The 20,417-nt window shown below is 61.7% G+C and overlaps 1 protein-coding gene across 4 annotated transcripts in view; it reads left to right on the plus strand.

The window, feature by feature from the left end:
- Positions 1-556: 556 nt before the first annotated feature.
- SBF1 (SET binding factor 1) overlaps positions 557-20,417 on the plus strand; it is a 32,979-nt gene continuing 13,118 nt past the window's right edge. For 2 of the 4 annotated variants that reach the window (XM_056797527.1, XM_056797529.1), the window contains exons 1-24: positions 557-828; positions 13,554-13,639; positions 14,054-14,191; positions 14,291-14,428; positions 14,517-14,627; positions 14,915-14,938; positions 15,192-15,297; positions 15,488-15,620; positions 15,706-15,814; positions 16,191-16,304; positions 16,546-16,623; positions 16,772-16,885; positions 16,973-17,101; positions 17,192-17,290; positions 17,372-17,576; positions 17,668-17,780; positions 17,882-18,031; positions 18,108-18,176; positions 18,572-18,736; positions 18,888-19,186; positions 19,280-19,452; positions 19,537-19,610; positions 19,712-19,907; positions 20,100-20,227. In XM_056797527.1, the coding sequence (XP_056653505.1) occupies positions 771-828; positions 13,554-13,639; positions 14,054-14,191; positions 14,291-14,428; positions 14,517-14,627; positions 14,915-14,938; positions 15,192-15,297; positions 15,488-15,620; positions 15,706-15,814; positions 16,191-16,304; positions 16,546-16,623; positions 16,772-16,885; positions 16,973-17,101; positions 17,192-17,290; positions 17,372-17,576; positions 17,668-17,780; positions 17,882-18,031; positions 18,108-18,176; positions 18,572-18,736; positions 18,888-19,186; positions 19,280-19,452; positions 19,537-19,610; positions 19,712-19,907; positions 20,100-20,227 (3,009 nt within the window). In that variant the 5' untranslated portion in view covers positions 557-770. The remainder of the gene's footprint in view (positions 829-13,553; positions 13,640-14,053; positions 14,192-14,290; positions 14,429-14,516; positions 14,628-14,914; positions 14,939-15,191; positions 15,298-15,487; positions 15,621-15,705; positions 15,815-16,190; positions 16,305-16,545; positions 16,624-16,771; positions 16,886-16,972; positions 17,102-17,191; positions 17,291-17,371; positions 17,577-17,667; positions 17,781-17,881; positions 18,032-18,107; positions 18,177-18,571; positions 18,737-18,887; positions 19,187-19,279; positions 19,453-19,536; positions 19,611-19,711; positions 19,908-20,099; positions 20,228-20,417) is intronic. The other 2 variants (XM_056797528.1, XM_056797530.1) reach the window with 1 other exon arrangement.

The following is a 20,417-nucleotide window of genomic DNA, read 5'->3' on the forward strand; positions in this document are numbered from 1 at the left end:
GAGCCCACCTCCAGCCCAAGACCTGAGCTTTGGTGTGTGGGGGAGGGGGTCTAAATCCAAGCCCAGGAAGGGAAGTGGGGCCAAAGCTAGGAGGGGAGGGGGTCTGAGGCGGGAGGATCCTAAGCCCCGTGGCGGGGGGAGGTCCAAACCCAGGAAGGGGGATGGTGCAAGGAGGGACAGGTTATGAGAGCTAAGAAGGGCAGTCCAGAGGGCCTACGATCCCTGCTAGGGTTAGGAGGAAGTCGGGACGCCCAGAGACAGAGGTTGGGAACCCAGTACTTGCCCCAGTGGGAGGTGCGGCAGAGGAAGGCGTGGGCGGGGAAGGGGAGCGGGGCGGGGCGGGGGGCCGGGCAGGGCCTTCTCCGCTTGACCACGCCCCCAAGGTCCACCGCTCTCGCTTTCCAGTTCACGCCTCCTCAGGTTCAGGCTGCCCCGGGGGCTCGAGGGCGTGTTGAAGGCGGGACTTCAGCGCACTGGGCCCTGCCTCCAGGTTGCGGCAGCTCCAATAGCTCCCGGGGCCGGCAGGCGACGGAGGCGAGGGGGCGGGTTGCGGGCGCGTCCCCGGTGATCCACGCCGACGCGGGCGCGCGCGCGCACACCGGGAGGGAGGGACCGGGGGAAGATGGCGGCGACAGCCGCTGGAGCCTCATCCTCCGCCGGGGGAGAGTGCGGCCGGGACCGGGGCTGGGGCCGGGGCCGGGGCCGGGGCCGAGGGGCCGGGCCCGGGCCGTGAGCGCGCAGCCTCCTCTCCCACCCGCTCGCCGGCCGCCATGGCCCGGCTCGCCGACTACTTCGTGCTGGTGGCCTTCGGGCCCGGGCCGCGCGCCGGTGAGTGAGTGGGGACCCGGGCGGGGAGAGGTAAGGGGTGGGGGGTGGGGTTGGGGAGGGTCGGGAGGAAGGGACAACAGAGCTCGGCGTTCAGGGCCCTCTCGTCTCCCATCCGGCGCCCCAATGGAGGTGTCACCCTGAGCAGCAGACCAGGGCACCCTGCACTGCCAGACTGGCTGCCTAGGGCACTCTGCACCCCAAAACCTGCTGATCAGGGCACTCTGTGCCCCAAACCTGATGCCTAGTGCACCCTGCTCCCCCAAACACTGCTGCTTGGGGTACCTTGTGCCCCTAGACCTGCTGCTCAGGGCACCCTGCACCCCCCAAACATGCTACCTAGGGTACCCAGCACTTCCAAAACTGCTATCTATAGAACTCTGCACCCCAAACCAGCTGATCTGGGTATCCTGCATCTCCAAACCTGCTGACCAGGGCACTCTGTTCCCCTAAACCTGCTGCCTTTGGCACCCTGCACCCCTATACCTACTGAGCAGAGCACCCTGCACTCTCACACCTGCTGTCCAGGGTACCTGGCACCTCCAAACCTTCTGGTCAGGGCATCCTACACTCCCAGACCTGCTGATCAGGGCACTCTGTACCCCCAGACACTGCTGATCAGGTCATGTGCACTGCCCCCAAACCAACTTTCCTGACCACCTTAGTTACAGATGTCACCCCGCAGCCCCAAGCCAGCTCCTCTGTACCCTTCAGCTGCAGGTGTCATCTTTGTACCCCAAACCAGCTGCCCAGCTCCCTCAGCTGCAGATGTCACCCGTGCCCCAAAGTCAAATACTTTACCCTTTTTTTCAGCTGCAGATGTCATCCTGAACCCCTGAATTAGCTTCTCTGCCTCCCTCAGCTGCAGATATCACCATGTTCCCCTAAACCATATACCCCCTCAGCTCCAGGGCTCCCTGCACCCCAAACCAGTGGCCAGTGATGTCCCCAGGGGTGGCGAAACTTCTCTGGGCAGGTGGTCAGTCAGCACCCAGCCCTTGTCACCCAGGAAGCCTTTCTGAGGGCATAGTAGGTGCCAGGTGCTGGGCAGAGGGACAGGGACCAGAGCCTTTTTTTTTCCCTTTGGTTTGGGGAACTCCCTTGGGAAGGGGAACCGCCAAGGTGGCAGGGGCAGTACTTGAACTCCGTTCCACCATGCTGGTAATGGGTGGCAAAGGGAGAAAAGCAGCAGCTTTTGTCAGAAAGGAAGCTGGGGCAAGGGGTGGGGGGCAGCGTGCCCCCACATAAATGAATACAAGCTATATAAAAAGTATATACAAGGTCATTCTTGGGGTAGGATGGGGGAGGTAGCCACTAAAGATTCCCAGGCGTGGTGGCATCCGGCAGGCCATCTGTCTGGAGTGGCTTCCCAGATGGGATTTGGGGAAGGAAAGGGGCATTCAGTTAGCCTGGATGAGGGGCTCAAAATGGCACTTGGGGGAAGATGAGGCAAGGGGACGCTTGCCCACAAGGAGCTCGGACTGCCCAAGGTGATGGACCCAGAGTCGGAGGGTTGGGTTTCAAAAGTGGTGTTCCCCCTTCTCGTTGTGTGACCTTGGGTGAATGCTTTGCCCCTTTGCTGCCCTCCCTCACCTGTGAATGACGGTTGGGCTCCTGGAGGCCAGGAAGATCCCAGGAGGACGAGGTGGGCCTCGGCCTTCATTTGGCACTGACCGAAAGGGCCAGAGGAGGGCCGAGACAAGTGTGCAAGTTGGAGCATCCTGGGAAGTTTCCCCAGAGAAAGTGGGAATTGGCTTCAGCCTTGAAAGAAGGCTAGCCTAGGCAGAGGGCAAAGAAAGGGGTGGGGGGAGGATCCGAGGAAAGCTGGTGTTGGCTGGATGCAATCTGGATGGGGCTGAACTTAGCAAGCCCTCAGGCCCTGGGCAGGTGGAACCTCCAGGAGCCGGGAATGTGGGGAGGGAGGAGGCAGAGGGGCAGCAGGATCCATGGAGCCATGAGGTGTGTAGAAGGGAGGAGACCCTTTGGGCCAGAAGCTGGTCACGGCTGGGATGCTGTACCCCTGGCCCAGGAGTGCAAAGGAAGGGCGGCACGCCGTTAGGTTGGGGGGTGGTCGTTGGCTGTCCTTCCTCCTCGAGCTTCTGAAACCTGCTGTGAACGCCTTGCTCCTCACCTTCTCCCTCCTTCCCGGGGAACTTGCCGTGGCACTGAATACTGATGGCAGAGTGGCCAGCTTGGAGGGACGGATCACTGATAAGGAGCCGGACCTTTGCCTCGGACCTGCCGCCACTTACTGCCCTCAGACAGATGTGGGCTTGGGGGGGAAGAAGAGCACAGAACCATCCTCACTCTCTTAGGCTAGTCTGTGCCCACACAAGACTGTAGCCTTGTCTAGAGTCTGGGCTAACCCCTGAGCTGTCCAGCCATCGGCATTGGTAGAAAAGGAAAGGGACTCGGGGCCTAACATTGTTTGGAAAGGGTGCGACTCCAGGGACTTGGGGCATGAGGGTCTTGTCCCTGCGCCCCCTCCTCAGGCCTTTCTGCCTTTGCCTCGCGTGTATGTGTGGGACCCGTTCGTGTCTCCCCTGCCACCGGGCCTTAAGCTGCTGGAGGGCAGAGGCCAAGCCTCTTCATGGTCTCCAAGGCTCAGCGGGAGCAGAGGCTTGGCCAACTCTGACTAGGCAGAAGCAGCAGGGGCGCCGGGACTGAGCTCCAGACACCTGCTGGGGAGATGTCGTGCCTGTCCCTGGAAGCCTGGGCTCTACTTGTGGCTCTGGAGGGGCAGATCCACGAGGCTCTCTCCCCTGTGCTGCTGTGGGTGGGGCCAGGGGCAGAGATAGAACCTGGACTTGGGTTTTTCCTGGATGGACGGACAGCTGGTGCTGTTAGGCCAAGGAGGCCGAGCCTGGGGAGGAGGGCTGGGCTTTCTGTGTTTGGGAGGGATGGGGTTGGGGAGCAGGGAGTTGGTTTCGCATCCTGCTCTGGCCTAAAGGAACTGGGAGCACACTTGCCTCCCAGTGGGAGCAAGTCTTTCTAAGGAATGGTATCTTCCACTGGGAACTCCCTCCTGCTTTGGGCTGGCCTCCACCTCCCCAGCTGCAAAGAAAGCTTTCCACACCTCCTAAGCCCTCCCCACTCCCCCCCAGCCCCCTATCACCCCCCCCCCCCCCCAGGCCAAGGCGGTCCTGGCTGCCCATGCCTTGGCCTTGGTTTCAACCCTGCCCAGGGATGAGCTGGACCACATTCCTCGGCCACATCTGTTGTCCCCACCCAGGCTTCCGCCCTTTCTCAGGAGCAGGTTGGGGCAGCAGCTCCCTGCCCTCCCCCACCCCCATCAGGTCTGCTATGGACAATGTGGCCAGGCTTTGGTGGGTCCCTGGACTCTGGGGCGGGATGGAGCAGCTGGAGAGAGAGGCCACCAGGCTGGGTGATCTCTTCTGCCTGGGCCCCCCAGCCAGCCTGCAGGGGCAGCAGAGCCTGGCACTGCCTCTGGGGGCTTGCCAGCATCATGATGTAGTTGTTTGCGCCTTCCTTGTCCTAGTGCTCAGGCATGGTGACCAGAGGGGAGAAGCCTAGAAGCTTCTGGAGCCTAGAAGGGTCTGCCACTTTCCTGAAGGAGGCCTGGCCCTGTTAGGAGCTAAAGAGGCTGGAGTGTGTGTGTGTGTGTGTGTGTGTGTGTGTGTGTGTGTGTGTGTGTGTGTGTGTGTCTGTGTCTGTGTCTGTGTCTGTGTCTATGTCTGTGGGTGACAGTCTATATGTGACTGTATCTGGGTGTGGGTGGGTGTGACTGTGTGTGTGTGTCTGTCTGTCTGTCTGTGTATCTCTGAGTGTATGACTGTGTCTGGGTGTGTGACTGTGTCTGTGGGTGACTATGTCTGTGTGTGACAGTCTATATGTGACTGCATCTCTGTGTGTGTGTGTCTGTGTCTGTGTCTGTGTCTGTGGGTGACTATGTGGGTGACAGTCTATATGTGACTGCATCTGTGTGTGTGTGTGTGTGTGTGTGTGTGTGTGTGTGTGAGGAGGGGGAGGGAGGGAGGGAGAGGGAGAAGGAGAGCGAGAGAGCCTGTGTGGGTGCCTCTTCGACTGTATGTGTTTCTGAGGCTGCCTGTGTGTGCCTGTGACGTGGCCTCCTCACATCCGGATCCACGTGCTGGGTGATGGGCAGGGAAGGGTGGCTTCCCCACCTGTGTGTGTCAGAGGGCCCGGGCCCGTTGGTTCTCCTGGGTCCCGGCAGGACGCCACCCCAGTGACTCATGGCAGTACTGGTTGGAGCGGTCCTCTGTCAGGGTGGGCCGGAGCTGCCCCACCCACCTACTGTCCACACCAGCTTGAAGCCATGGGGAGGGACCCAGAGTCACCAGCCAGGCCACCGTGCACACTCCCTGGGCCTGGAGGGGGAGGGCAGATCCTGCTGCACCCTGGGGAGAGAGTGGGGGCGGGCAGTGAGAATGACTGGAGACCGCCTCTCCCCCTTCCCTCTTCTCATTAGGAGAAGCTTAATGTGGCCCAGAAAGAGGGGGAGGAGTAGAGGCGGAGCCCCAGAGGGGAATGGTTTGGGATGGAGACCCGCTGTGTGGGGGGAGGCGGAGAAGCCTGAGCCAGACTCTTAGAATGTGTGCGGGAGGCCCGGGCAGAAGTGAAAGTCAGAGACAGGCAGGAAGCCAGGCTGTGTCTTTCCGGTGGAGCTGGAGCCCTGGGGTCCCCTCCTTCCTGGGTGTGCCTAGGAGGTGGGATGGGGAGAGGGCCCCTGCCCTCGGGCTCCTGGCGGCCCGGGCTGCAGTTCTTTGCAGGTGACTAGCCCAGGGAGGGAGGTGACAGAGGCCAGGTCAGGCCACATCATCACTGACTGACAAGCTCCATACAGTCTGAAGAGAAGAGGGTGGAGACACCCCACCAGGGAGGGAGTCCAAGGACACTTACTTCACCATTTAGTCACCACCTGTTGTGTGCACTGGACACTGTTCCTGATCCTGGAAAACTCGTAGAGGCCAGGCCTCCTAACTGCTTCAGAGCAAGGCATGTGAGGATGAGCAGGGGTGGGGGAGCCCTCCCCTGGGCATGGGGCAGGAAAGCTTCCGGTGCTCCATGGCGTCTGCCCAGGACTTGAAAGGAGGATGAGCAATTAATGGGCAGAGCGGAGCAGTGAGCGCAAGCTGCAGGGAAACAGATTCTGATCTCCTACTGGCAGTGGGGCTTGGGCTACTTGGGAAGCTCAGCGCTCACATTTTTGACTGCCAAAGACAGCTGGGGCTGCAGAGTCGGGGCAGGAAGTGGCCGAAGCCTGGAGATCAGGGACTGGCGGTGGGGTCAACTGCCTACATTTTTGGCCTGGCCGTGTGTGCAGGCCAGCAGGGCAGTTTGGAGGGTTCACAACGGGTGGCTGAACAACCGAAACTCCCAGCATTGTCCTCAGTGATGGGGCAGCTTGGAAGGAGAATCCCGGGATCTAGCCTCGGGCTCTGGGTTGTTTCCAAGGTTTTATCAGAGCCCCAGAGGAAAGGAGTGACCACCTGCTTGTCAGGGGCCCCAAGAGCCCAGGTCAGGCAGTCCTCTGGCTTGCACATGAGCAGAATTGGGTACTGTGACATGTAAATAGCCCCGCTCTTGGGTTCCCCAAAATCTCTGCAAGCACAGCACCAGAGGGATGCCTGTGTAATGGTGAGCCCACAGGCACTGTCATCATGGGACCTCGCTATGGCATGGCCACCTTGGAACCACCAGCTCCCTCTCAGACTATGGAGAGAGGGGTTAGGGCTGGAGCTCAAGGCCTAATCCTGTTGTCCTCTCCCCTGGACATCCCACCTCTGAAGGACAGTGATTGGGCCCTGGTACCAGAAGGGTCTGGAGGAGGGCATCTGCAATGAGAGCGACCTTTGAGATTGTGCCATTTTATGTTTCGGGCTGGGAGAAGAGAGGCCTGGAGATGGGCATGGGGAGATCTGGCTCCTTAGCGAAGGGGAGGAGGCCCCCAAAGTCCATAATTAAGGACTTCCTCCAGAGGGAAGAAAAAGGTCTCTCAGCGGAGGTCTGTTGGCCACTTGGTGGGAGACTTGGAAGAAGGGGTCTTGTTCAGGGCTGGGTAGTTCTGAGTGGCCTATGCGACCCTGCTGAATGCTGAGATTCTGTCATTCTGCAGGTAGTGTGACTCTTCCCAAGGCTCTAGGGTTTGGGGTCTGTGGTGGTCAGGGTGGCCGTGGTGCCTCCCATCTCTCCTTGGGATCCCTTCCATGAGGCTGGCCTCGTGCTGATGGTGAGGACCAGGCTGGAAGCAGGAGTCCCCGGGGTTTCCTTTTTGAGCCCTCAGGTGTCGGGCATTGGCACAACTGGACCTTTTGCAGGCTTCAGCTGCGTTCATAGGAGATGGGGCTCTGCTCTGAGCGTCCAGCTGGGGAGGGAGGGCAGGCAGGGCCGGAGCTGGCCAGCCCTTGTGTGGGATTTGGCTTTTGGCCCATTCCCATTCTCTTTCCTCCCCTAGGGCTGCCCTGGAAGTCAGGAGCTGTTGGAAGCTGGCCTCCCTTTTCCCCACCCTGCTCCCTCCTTCCAGAGATGTTCCCTTTCTGGGGCCTTCTCTGACCCTCTTCATGACGTATCTAACTCCCTCCCCTCCCCGCTTGGGCCCTGCTCTGCCTGAGCCTTCCCTTGCTTGTCTCAGAAGCCACTCTGGGCCCGGACAAGGTGTGGGAAGTCAGGAAGCAGGTGGCTACCGCCTCCCCTGACCTCTGCTGTCCCTTGTCCCCAGAGCCTTCATCATGGGGCCATACCTGCAGCTTGGCAGGGAGGGCTGGGGGGAAGCTTGGGGCCTGGTGCCCCATTCCCCTGTCCCCAAGCAAGTCCTGCTGCCCGATCCAGGGGCTATTTGGCGCTTCCAGCCTGAGCAGCTCTGCCACCTCCAACTTCTCTGGGGAACCCCAAGCAAACCACTGGACTACTCTGGGTCTCCGGGTTGGAGTTCCATGCACAGTCCTCTCCTGTTCTAGAGCCATGAAGGTTCTCTGGCCTGGGCCATCTCCATTTCAATGTCTGTTCCCCAGAGAGTCCAGTGGGTGCCCACTGCCCATGACCCCCTATGCAGGGAGGCTTCCATACTGGAGAGTGGGGAGCATTAAGTAGCACCCAGTGCATGTCAGGCACCGTGCTGGGGTCCAAGCAGAAAGAATGAAGCATGCCCCTCACAAGGAGTTTATATTCTGATGGCCATATACAAGCACATATAGACGACAAGAAGGAAGCACCTAGTGGGCACATACTCTGTGCCAAGCACTGTGCTAAGGGCTGAGGACACCCATAGACAGCGAGACGGCCCATGGGGAAGACTTCAGCCACAAGTCCAATGGAAAGGTCCCCCGGTCCTCCGGGGCCAGCACTAATCTGGTGCCATCTGGCTGCTTATGATGCTGAACCTCTGGGCAGGGCTGAGGCTGCACTGGCAGAACTGTCTTGTCTGGGTCGTCACTGGGGGGGGGGGTGCAGCCTCTGCAGGAAGAAGCTGTCACCTGGTAGTGTGACTCTTCCCAAGGCTCTAGGGTTTGGGGTCTGGTGGTCAGGGTGGCTGTGGTGCCTCCCATCTTTCCTTGGGATCCCTTCCATGAGGCTGGCCTCATGCTGACGGTGAGGACTGGGCTGAAAGCAGGACCAGAGTGGGGGTGACAGGGGCTCCTGGGTCCTGAATGTCAGTCAAAACCAGGCTTTGGGGACACATAGTCTGAGGGGGAGGGTTGAGAAGGGATTCTCCTAAAAGAGATGACTGACCTATGTCTTGAAGGGGGAGCAGCGGGCAAGCTCACCTGGCATGGTGACAGGAGGGCTGTGAGGAGCAGAAGTGCCAATGAGGCCAGATGGCAGAATGTGGAAGGGCAGAAGCTCAGGAAGGCTGGAACAGTTGCAGGGGGCTAGGCCGGACTGTGAGGGTCTCCCCAGCCAAACAGACAAGTTTCCATTTTGCCCAGGAGGCCATAGAGGGCACTGAAGTTGAGGCTGGAGAGTTAGATGGTTAGATCTGTGCTTTGGGGAAGTCGTTCTGGTGCAGAGTGAGAAGAGGCTTTGTGTGGAGGAGGCTGTCACAGGGACCCAACAAGACAGGATGGCCCTTGGCCTTCTCCCGAGGTGGAGGCACCCATGAGTGGAGAGCTGCAAAGGCAGAAGTGGCTGACCATTAGAGGTTTGCATACAGGAGGGTCCCTGATGCCGGGGCCTCCCCTCTGGCCATTACCTCCTGCCATCCTGTCCAGTCCGGCACTCCTTTGGGCAGAGTGGGTGCACATCAGCTCTCCAGTGAGACTGGAAGGCCCTCTGTAGCAGTCCACCCCTAGCTATGGGCAAGGGAAACAGTTAGTGTGTACAGAGTGGCTTAGAAGAGAGCATGCTCAGTCTTGCACATGGCTGGGAAAGCCTCTGACCCTTGACCCCAGCTTCCCCCAGGTTTGGCGGGAAAACAGATTTCTTTGTGTTCACCTGGCTAAGAGAAACCACACCTATACCTTGTCGTTAACCAATGATAATCATCCCTATGTATTGTGTATATTTGCATATCAAAGAGATTAAATACAGGGCCGCAGCAAGCTCCGCCCCTCTCTTCCTCGCTCGTATCTCAGCTCTCACGGATGCCTGTCCTTGCTCGAGCTTGGCCTCTGGCCAAGCTCCATCTTTGATTCCTTTCCTGATCTACCTCTCCCACCTGGGACCTGGCCTTCAGCCGGGCACTTTCTTCTCTCTATCATGTCTCCGACCTGTGTGGTATTAAATTTGGATCTTTGGACGGGTATAAGCCTTCCGAGTAGTCCACTGATCGGAGTTTTTGCTGTGGCTCCTTTGTAATCAATAAGGCCTGGATTTCTGACTCATTCCTGCCACCTCATATCTCTAAGTTAGCTCCGCCATCCCCCTCGCGGCATCCAGAACTTCTATCCTTCCTCTATCTTCCTACCTCGAGGCTTCTCGCTGAATCAAGAAGCTTCACCCTCAAAGGCAGACTCTGGCTTGCAGCCTTTCCTCGCATCCTCCAGTCCTTAGCCCAGCGGCTGGCGTATAGTAGGTGCTTGACAAATGCTCACTTTCTAACCAGCCCAGTCAAGATGCCACCAAGGCTGCAGGCTGGGATGCTGGGGGGATGCTGGGGCCTTTGGGGAGAGCATTGGAGTCCAGACCCATGAGGACGCGTTGTGACATAGGATGGAAGGGCAGGGCTTAAAGATGCCCATGGGGGCTCCCTGAAGGGTAAGAGAGGAGTGCCTGGGACATTCCTTGGGATCCCCTGGCACAAGGGTGTGCAAGGGAAACCCCAGGAGAGGACAGAGGGCTCACTGGATTTGTGGGCCAGGGTGGGATGAAGCTTTGCACTCAGAGGCCTGAAGGACAAATTACAGAACCCCAGGATCGAGCCCAGCTCCTTCCTGAGTAGACTTTCCCCGGGGGAGGGGAAACCTGCTTCCCCAGACAGCGTGGTCCCAGTCAGAAAATCCTGAGTTCCAGGGTGGCTGAGTGACCCTGGGCAATTGCCTGAGCAATGGCGACACCTTCTGCCTGGGCTCTCGGGCCTCCTTCCTTCTCTGGGGTCATGGTGTGGGATGGGATGAGGAATCTAGTCTGTGGTCAGAGAGCTGCAGAGGCCCTGGGGATCTGTCCTGGGAGGGCCACCCTGGGGACTCCCCTCCACCCTGGCTCCCCTGTTCGTGAGTGCCTTTGGGAAAGGTACTTTAGTTAGTCATTGCACGCTACCCCATCAAGGATAGAAGCTGCTTGGGGATACAGTGGATAAGGCCTGAAGTCAGGAAGATCTGAGTTCAAATCCACACTAGCTTTGTGGCCCTGGGCAAGTCACTTTACCCTGTAAAATAAGCAGGAGAAAAAATGGCAAGCCCCTGCAATGTCTACCAAGAAAACTCTGTGGACTGCCATGGTATGTGAGGATCCACAGGGCCACAACTGAGCAGCAGCAGCACGGCCAGGGGCCCTAGTGTGGGAGTCAAGGACTGTCGTCCCCTGCCCCCTCTGGGGCCGCTCGTGGTGAGACGGAGGAGGAAGGGGGGAGCAGGAAGCTGAGGTTTGGTGAGCAGCCTCCCAAAGCCCTCACAGCCCTTATATAGTCACAGGCCTTGGCACTGTGGCTCTGGGCCCTCTCCCCTAGCCGGGCAACAGGAGCAGCCTGGGCACCTGGAGGGCCGGGGGGGGGGGGGCAGCCGCCCTGAGGAGTTGCCCAGCGGCAGCCCCTCGTTTGTGGTCTGTGGACGGCCAGCATGTCCGAGGCACGCCTGGAATGCTTTACATACGTGCATTCTCGCCTTTGAGCCCTTCCACAAGCCGTCCCCATTTTACAGATGGAAGTTAAGTGACTTGCCTGGGCTCACCCAGCTAGTAAATGTCGGAGGGCAGATGAGCTTTCTGGAGTCTGTTGCCCCTTTCTCGTGGTGGGCTTTTTGGCCTTGTTTCTAGTCTCCCAGCCTCCCGGGGCTCTTTGGGAGGATGGGAGAACGTTGGGCCAAAGTGGCTTGTTCCCTTTTGCCAAGAGCAGGGGTGTCTTCCCTGCTGAGACCGTGTGCTGGGGCTTTCTTGGACGACAGGGTCAGCCTGGGCCTGGCCCATCAAAGTGGGGGCCCGGACTCCTCCCCCATCCTTTAGGCGGGGCCCAGGAGGGGATTTCTGCTTGCTCGGCCACATTTCCCAGAAGTGGCATCTCTTGTTTCTCTGCTCTCTTCTTGGGGGGAGCCTTGTCTGTTCTCTGCTGGCTTCCTGGCTGCGCCCAGGCTCTCGGCCCCCTCAGCCTCTTGGCCACCCATCCTTTTGGCTTTCTTGCACTGGGGGAGTCTGGAGGCCCCTGGAGTGGGCTTGGGGGGTGAGGGGCATGGTGGTGGGTGCCCGCTTCCTCTTTGTGACCTGGGGCATGTGCTGGTGTCTGGGCGCCTTCTTAGGGCAGGGGGATCACTAGCCTGGGGACCAGAGAGTAAGTGAGCCTGACCCTGGCTTCTGGGACCCACCTGTACTTGAGGGGCATCTTCAGGTAGAAACCCCCCCTTTGGGCCTCTTTCCAGCTTTGCTGGGGCAGCAGTGAATGGGCCTGTGTTTCAGGGCTGTCCAGGCCCGTGGTGGGAGTGGAGGAGAGTGGTACCGGAGAGCAGAGAGCCTCCCCCACCCCTGCTGGACAGCTGGGAAGGGAGAGAAGAGAGCAGGGGGGGCGCTGAGCTCCAAGGGCCCGTCCAGCTGCAGATAGCTCCCGCCTGCACGTCATCGGAGGTGCCGGGGCTCTCCAGAAAGGAGACTGGGGATGGCAAGCGCCTGAGCTTGGGTTCAGGCGGCCCGAGGGGGGCACTTGCCGGGCTTCCCTCTCCCTACCAAGAGAGCAGTGAGTCTTTGGCCTCCAGTGTGGGCCTGAGTTAGACACCTGCCTCCTTGGTGGCTGTGGGGCAGCCCCATTCCAGGTCCCTCTGGCCAGAGAGCAGGAGGGACGGAGGGGCCCATGGATTTGGACGGCTGGAGATGGCAGCGCTTCCCCAGCCTCTGTGCCTGCTGCACTGTAGCCACTCGAAGGTTGAAGAAGGAGGGTTCTTGGGCGGAGGGTGTCTGTTCCCTTGGGCCCGTCTGTGGCTGAGGCAGGGAGAGGCCAAGCGAGGGCCCGAGAAGGCAGCCCCTGAGGATCGGCGGATGGCAGGCAATGCTTGCCTGGAATAGAAATGGAACAGGAATCAGGGGTTTCCTCACCTCTTTCTCGTAATGCCCTTGGGTGCCTTTGCCCTCCTCTCTCCACACAGGGCTATTTTGGGTGAAATTGTGGGTTTTGGAGCCGACAGGGCCCAGGAGAGGTGGGGCTGCTTGCCTCCTGCACTCTGGGGTGGGAAGACTGGGCACGGTGCCCAGGGCTGAGACGGGCATCTCAGCTGAGCTCTGGAAGCCCCGCTAGGGCTAAGGTGTGGCAGGAGTGAGGCCTGAAGAGAGGCTCCTTTGGGGAGTCCAGCTGTTTCCCACCCCAGATGCCCAGCTGCCTTTTGGGCAATCTGAACTGGTGCCATGTGATAACACAGTGTGTCCAGAACAGAATTCGTTACTTTTCCCTCCAGCCTTCCCTTCTTCCTCACATTCTTAATTCTGTGGAGTCATGCTGGCGCAGGGCCTCCTCTCCTCCTCTGAGCCATCCTCCATTCAGCCCCCAGTTAGTGGTTTTCCTGGAGTCCAGGACCACTGCCCATGCCCCACCCTCCGCCCTCCCACAGTAATCCCCAGTGGTGCAAGTCCTGTGCTTGGGCTTCCTTCAGGGCCCTTTGGACCCTGGGCCCCTCCTCCTTTTCCAGACTTCTGACATCCCCGCCCCCACCATGGACGCACGTACCCCTCAGCCCACTGGCACTGGCTGTCTGTCTCTTGGCTCTTTTTTCATCCCTGAAATTCGCTCCCTCCTCATTGCTGCTTCCTGGCTTCCTTCAGATCCCAGCTAAAATCCTACCTGTCCCAGAAGCCTTGCCCTATCCCCACCCTTTTCAGATTCTTCACCTCAGTTTGCTCATCTGTAAAATGGGAATAATAACTGCCACCCTCAGCCTCCCTCACAGGGTTGTGGTGAGGCTCAAATGAAGATAAAATCGTAGTGCTTAGTGCAGTGCCCGGCACCTAGCAGGCGCTGTCTAAAGCTCCTAGTTCCATCGTCTCTAACTTGTTCGTCCAGTTGTTTGCGTTAGCCTGGGAGCTCCCCTCCGGACTCAGCCCATGGGGTGCAGCAGGGGACCCAGAAGTACTTACTGACTGCTAGCCCCCCTCTGACCGCTGGCCTCTTGTGCCCACAGGGAGTGGGGAAGGCCATGGGCAGATCCTGCAGCGTTTCCCGGAGAAAGACTGGGAGGATAACCCGTTTCCTCAAGGAATTGAGCTGGTGAGTTGGGGGTAGGGCAGAGGGGAACTGCCCAGTCAGAGCCGTGAGGTTCTGGGGCTCATGTCCCCGGTGTCCTTGCACCGCCCTGGGGGCTGGGAGGCCCCAACCTCCCCCTTCCCTGCCCACCGTCTCAGCCGGGGCCAGGGCGAGGGTCTGGGCAGCCTGGCGGGCCCTAGTCTTGCCCCGTCGCCTTTCCTGACGTCCTTGCCAGCACGAGGCCTTGCCTTTGGGCCCCTCTGGAGACTGTCCTCTTTGCCCAGCCCCGAGTCCCCCGAGGGGTGAGAGTGCCGCTGCCGCCGCTGCTGCTGCCCCCATTTTAGAGATGAGCCAACAGGCTCTGCGTCAGCCAGGCCCCTGCATCTGCGGCTGCCCGGTGACGGCCCGGCGGCCCTCCAATTCCTCCCTCCTTTCCAGTTCTGCCAGCCGAGTGGGTGGCAGCTGTGCCCTGAGCGGAACCCACCCACCTTCTTCATCGCTGTTCTCACTGACATCAATTCTGAGCGGCATTACTGTGCCTGCCTGACCTTCTGGGAGCCGGTGGAGCCCTCTCAGGTCAGTGGGGGGCTGGGCGGGCACGCACCTGGGCTTCCGGAAGAGTGGGCGGGCAGAGAGGGGGCGACCCTGGAGGCTGCACTCGCTCCCTGCCCGCAGGCGCCGGCGTGCACTGGAGAGGAAGAAGAGGAGGCAGGAGAGAGGCCTTCCCCGTCGGCCCTGGTCCCCCCCAGCCAGCTGTTTGCCCCAAAGACCCTGGTGCTGGTATCCCGGCTGGACCACGCCGAAGTGTTCCGGGTGAGGCGGGGGCTCTGTGGGCCGGGCCGGGGCTCCACGCGGCCCAGCCGTCTTGCCTGACCCCGGCCCGGCCCCTCGTTTTCTGCAGAACAGCCTCGGTCTCATCTATACCATCCATGTGGAGGGGCTGAGCGTGGCCCTGGAGAATGTCATTGGCAACCTGCTCACTTGCACCATTCCCATCGCGGGGGGCTCCCAGGTGGGCCCAGGCTTGGGGAGGGGTGGGGGAGAGGCCCCTGAGCTGCAGCGTCCCCGCCGGTGTTCCCCCTCGCTGTCCGAGGGTCCTGTCTGCCTCTGACTCCCTGGGTCTGTCTGTCCCTTTTGCTTCCAGGCCTCTCTGTTCTCTTATTCTCTGGGCACCTGTCTGTCTGTCCTCTCAGTTCCTGGGCACCTCTGTCTGCCCATCAGTTTGGGGTGTCTCTCTCCCTGCCCCTTATCTGATTGGTCGTGTGTCTCTAACTGTGTCTCTCTGTCTGTCCTGCGCAGCCGGACTCTGTGGAGGAAGGAGCGGTACGGACTACTCCTCCCCCCACCCACTCCCGAGGGCCCCGGTACAGTCCGTGTCCCCCTGGGCCGCCTGGGCGGGGTTCCAGGCTGGGCCACTCCTGTCTTGGGCTCAGCCAAGAAAGAGATGCCAGCCAGGCTTGGCCCTGTGGTGGTCAGGGGACCCATCCGGACAGGCAGCGCCTGGGGGGAGAAGGGTCAGAGCAGTGCCTGGCTCCGGGGGCCCTGGGAGCTAAGCCCAAGCTGTCCCTCTCTCCAGAGGACCATTTCCTTGGGGGCCGGTGACCGGCAGGTGATCCAGACGCCCCTCACGGACTCGCTGCCCGTCAGCTGCTGTAGCGTGGCCCTGCTCTTCCGACAGCTGGGTGAGGCCCAGGCGAAGGTGCCGGGGCGGCTGTGGTCCCCGCAGGTGGCCGAGCCTGGTTCTGCTGGGCCTCGGGGCCAGAACCAGGCGGGGAGGAATGGCCCCCGGTGAGAGCTTTCTGAAGCGGGAGGGGCCGGGCAGCCGCTGGAAAGGCTCCTTCTCCCCCGCCTGAGCCTGTCCTGTGCCCGCAGGTATCACCAACGTGCTGGCCTTGTTTTGTGCTGCTCTCACAGAGCACAAGATCCTCTTCCTGTCTCGGAGCTACCAGCGGCTCACCGATGCTTGCCGGGGCCTGCTCGCCCTCCTCTTCCCCCTCAGATACAGGTACCAGGCTCTGCTCCGCCATCTTCTGGCCAGGGGGCATGCCCCCGGCTCCAGGAGTTCCTCTGACGCCCCTCCACTGTTACAGCTTTACCTACGTGCCCATCCTGCCCGCGCAACTCCTGGAGGTTCTGAGTACCCCGACCCCTTTCATCATTGGCGTCAACTCCCTGTTCCAAGCAGAGACCCAGGAGCTGGTAGGAGATTCTGAGCCCTGCCCTGCCTGCTGCCCCCTCCCTGGCCTTCTCAGAGCTCGGGCTCTCATCCTCCTGCTGAGCTGCCAGCTGGCTTGCCCAGTGGTTAGGGTGCCCATTCCAGAGTCGGGGAGACCCAGGCCAAATCTGGCCTCAGACGCCTAGTGGCTGCGTGCCTGCTGCCTCAGTTTCCTCACCCCGTGCTCACGAGGTCATACTGACAAGGCGCTTAGCCCAGCATCGTGTCTCCCGGATGTTAGCTGTTCTTGGCACCCAGCCTCCTCTCCCCTCACCTTTTGCCCCAAGGGGGCTCCCTTTGTCGGGGGCTGTGGAGCAGAGCCGGCTCCTGAGGCCTGCCACTGCTCCTTCCTGCTCACAGCTGGACGTGATCATTGCCGACCTGGATGGGGGGACAGTCACTGTCCCCGAGTGTGTGCACATCCCCCCCCTCCCCGAACCCCTGCACAGCCAGACTCACAGTGCCCTCTGCATGGTGAGTGACAGACAGGACTTCCCAAGGGTGGGGGAGCATCCTTGTGCCCTCGTGGGTTCTGCCCAGTGGGCTGAGGGCATTCGGGAAGGGCGTCGCTCCTCAGCGGGTAGCCACGTGGCATCCCAGAGAGGCACGGTTTCCCCCCCCCGGCCCCACCACCTAGGGCAGTTCCTTCAAGGGAGGGGATCTGGGAGAGGCCTCTGGTTGGCCCGTCCAGGGACGTCGTCCCTTGTCTCTGCAGGTCCTCGACCCTGAGCTAGAGCTCGCAGACCTGGCCTTCCCTCCACCCACCACCTCTTCCTCTTCCTTAAAAATGCAGGTACTGGGGGTGGGGGAGCAGGGGGGACTGGGTGCTGGGGTCGAGTGGGTGCCCCCTGGCCATCTGCTCCCCCCCATACCACCCCTCTGTGGGGACGGAGAGAAGGGAGGCCACAGGCCCCCACACCCTCAGGCCCTGCTTCCCTTAGGACAAGGAGCTCCGGGCCGTGTTCCTGCGTCTCTTTGCTCAGCTCTTCCAGGGCTATCGCTGGTGCCTGCACATTGTACGCATCCATCCGGAGCCCGTGATCCGCTTCCACAAGGTGAGCTCTGTGGCCAGCCTCCATCCGTCTGTCCCTCCAACCCGGGGTAGAGGCCAGACCCCCGACTGACCCATCGTCCTCCCTCAGGCCGCCTTCCTGGGCCAGAGGGGCCTGGTAGAGGATGACTTCCTGCTGAAGGTGCTGGAGGGCATGGCCTTCGCTGGCTTCGTGTCCGAGCGCGGCGTCCCCTACCGGCCCACGGACCTGTTCGATGAGGTAGGGGCCAGGGCTGTGCCCGGGCCAGGGGGCGAGGGATCGTCCCTGGGGCCGGGCCCTCCTCTTCCCTGCTCCCCTCCCTCTCTGCAGCTGGTGGCCAACGAGGTGAAGAGGATGCGGGCCGACGAGAACCAGCCGCACCGCGTCCTACGCCACGTGCGGGAGCTCGCGGAGCAACTGTATAAGAATGTAGGGCCCAGAGAGGGGTGGGCAGGCAGCCTGGTCTTGGGCGCCCGCCCAGCATGCTGACCTTCACCCCGTACCCCCCAGGAGAACCCGTACCCCGCCGTGGCGATGCACAAGGTCCAGAGGCCGGGAGAGGGCAGCCACCTGCGGCGGGCCCCGCGCCCCTTCCCGCGTCTGGACGAGAGCACCGTGCAGTGGATCATCGACCAGGCCACGGCCAAGCTGCAGGGTGCCCCCCCCGCCGTGCGGGTGGAGAAGAAGGCCACGGTGCCCTCCGGACCCCCCATGGGTGAGCCCCGGAGCCGGAGGCTGGGGTGGGGGAGGCCGGAAGGTCGGATGGGCAGGTGGACAGGTGACGCTGATGCCACTCGCCTCCCCAGCGGCCATCGTGGAGCGTAACGGCGTGGTTCACGCCAACAGTGCCCGGCGGCTCGAAGTTGTCCGAAATTGCATCTCTTACGTCTTCGAGGGGAAAATGTTGGAGGCCAAGAAGGTGAGAGGGGCTGGGCCGGGGGTAGGGGGCAGGCGTCAGAGGTGGGGACCGGGACGAAGGCCGGGGCTCTGGGGCCAGGCCTCATGGCCTCGTGCCTCTAGTTGCTGCCCGCCGTGCTTCGGGCTCTGAAGGGCCGAGCCGCCCGCCGCTGCCTCACGCGTGAGCTCCACCTGCACGTCCAGCAGAACCGAGCCGTCCTGGACCACCAGCAGTTCGACTTTGTGGTGCGCATGATGAACTGCTGCCTGCAGGTAAGGGCAAGGCTGGGGGGGACAGTGGGCACTCGTGCCCCGTGCCAGGCCTGATGTCCACCCCTGTGCTCCCCAGGACTGCACTGCGATGGATGAGCATGGCATCGCTGCGGCCTTGCTGCCCCTGGTCACCGCCTTCTGTCGGGTGAGTCCTTGAGGTGTCTCCTCCTCACCTCTGGGTGCCTCAGGAAGCCATGTGACTGATTGGCTCTGTGTGCCAGACCCTGTGAAACCCGCCCTTCCCTCCCCAGGACCCCCTCCCAAACGCCCCTATTACGCCCTCCATGGGCACACCGAGCTAGGAGAGCAAGGCAGGCAGATTTGGGATTTGGGGACCAGTAAGTGCTCCCCTGCCCCCAGGTGGCGTGGCTTCCATCAGGAAGTAGTGAGTCTCCCGTCATCAGGTGTCATGAAGGGAGGGGGTTGTTCAGGTCAGGCTTGGACTAGAAGCCTCTGAGTTTTCTTCTAACTTGGGGGCCGGGAATGAGTCTCAAGGCCTCTTCTTCAGAGGTGACTCTGGGCCGGGCCTGCTCTCTCCAGAAACTGAGTCCTGGGGTGACGCAGTTTGCGTACAGCTGCGTTCAGGAGCACGTGGTCTGGAGCACCCCCCAGTTCTGGGAGGCCATGTTCTACGGGGATGTGCAGACTCACATCCGGGCCCTGTACCTGGAGCCAGCCAGCGAGGAGGATGGCCCTACAGCTAAGGTGGGGATGGGGGGCTAGAGGAGTGGGCGGAGGTGCGTGCGTGTGCGTGTGCGTGTGTGTGCGTGCGTGCGTGCGCGTGTGTGCGCGCCCGAGCGCCCCAGGCCCACCCTCCCGGGAGCACCCGTCTGAGGGGTCGCGGTTCCCGTGGCAGGGGGAGGTGGGCCCCGCAGAGGGCGGCACCCCAGGGGAGGAGGCGGAGGAGGAGGAGGAGGAGAGGTCGGCTCTGGACGTGGCCTCGGAGCAGCGGCGCCTGTGGCCCACGCTGGGCAGGGACACACAGCAGGAGCTGGTGCAGAAGGAGGAGAGCACAGTGTTCAGCCAGGCCATCCACTACGCCAACCGCATGAGCTACCTCCTGCTGCCCCTGGACAGCAGCAAGAGCCGCCTGCTGCGGGAGCGGGCCGGCCTGGGGGACCTGGAGAGCATGAGCAACAGCGCGGTCACCAACAGGTGCGGGCACAGGCGTGGCCGCGGGACGGGCTGGGGGGCACGTGGGCCTGGCGCGGGGAAGGAGCTCACCGAGCCCTCGTCCTCTCGGCACAGCATGGCGGGCAGCGTGGCCGAGAGCTATGACACGGAGAGTGGCTTTGAGGACGCCGAGACGTCGGACGTGGCCGGGGCTGTGGTGCGCTTTATCAACCGCTTCGTGGACAAAGTCTGCACCGAGAGTGGCGTAACCAGCGAGCACCTCAAGGGGCTGCATGTCATGGTGCCAGGTAGGGCCCAGCTGGCACGAGTGGGTGGGCAGGCAAGAAGTGGCCCGAGGCCACCAGGACTAAGGCGGCCCCTCCATCCTCCAGACATCGTCCAGATGCACATCGAGACCCTGGAAGCCGTACACCGTGAGAGTAAGAGGCTGCCTCCCATCCAGAAGGTGCGCCCCGAGCGTGGGCCGCGGGGCCCTGAGGGGGAGGAAAGGTGGGCAGCGGGCAGGCCCAGGCCTTCCTCGGAGCCCATCCTCCTCTCTCTCCCCAGCCCAAGCTGCTTCGGCCCAGCCTGCTTCCAGGAGAGGAGTGTGTGCTGGACGGCCTTCGGGTTTACCTTCTACCTGACGGACGGGAGGAAGGCTCTGGGGGCAGTGTTGGGGGGCCAGCCCTCTTGCCCGCAGAGGGGGCTGTCTTCCTTACCACCTACCGGGTCATCTTCACTGGGATGCCCACAGATCCCCTGGGTGAGGACCTGCATGCCAGAGACTGCTGGGAGTCCCCCCCCCCCCACGTGCCCTCTCGCCCTGTCCCATGCTCCTGTGCCCACCCTGGGGCCCTTCCTCTCGTATGCATGCAGCCCGCTCCCTCTGCCAGGGAAACCTTCCTGCTCCTCTCCCTCCCTGATCCTTCTCTGTGCCCCCCCCCCCCGCCCCCAGTGGGGGAACAGGTTGTCGTCCGGTCCTTCCCAGTGGCTTCGCTTACCAAGGAGAAGCGAATCAGTGTCCAGGCTCACATGGACCAGTTCCTGCAGGATGGGCTGCAGCTCCGCTCTTGTACATTCCAGGTTCGAATCTTGCTCCCCAGGCTGGCCCCCTTAGTTCCATGTAGCAGGGCCGCTGAGAGGCTACCTTGTAAATGCCTATCCCTTGGGGGTGCAGAGAGGGCATCTGGGGGGGGACCTGCCCCTGGAGAGGCCACTGGTGTTTTAAAAGCAAGTCATGAATCCTTGGGAGGAGGGAAGGTCTGAAGGAGGC

Source organism: Monodelphis domestica, chromosome 5 (genome assembly GCF_027887165.1).
Source record: "Monodelphis domestica isolate mMonDom1 chromosome 5, mMonDom1.pri, whole genome shotgun sequence".
In the NCBI taxonomy this organism is placed as follows: Eukaryota; Metazoa; Chordata; class Mammalia; order Didelphimorphia; family Didelphidae; genus Monodelphis; species Monodelphis domestica.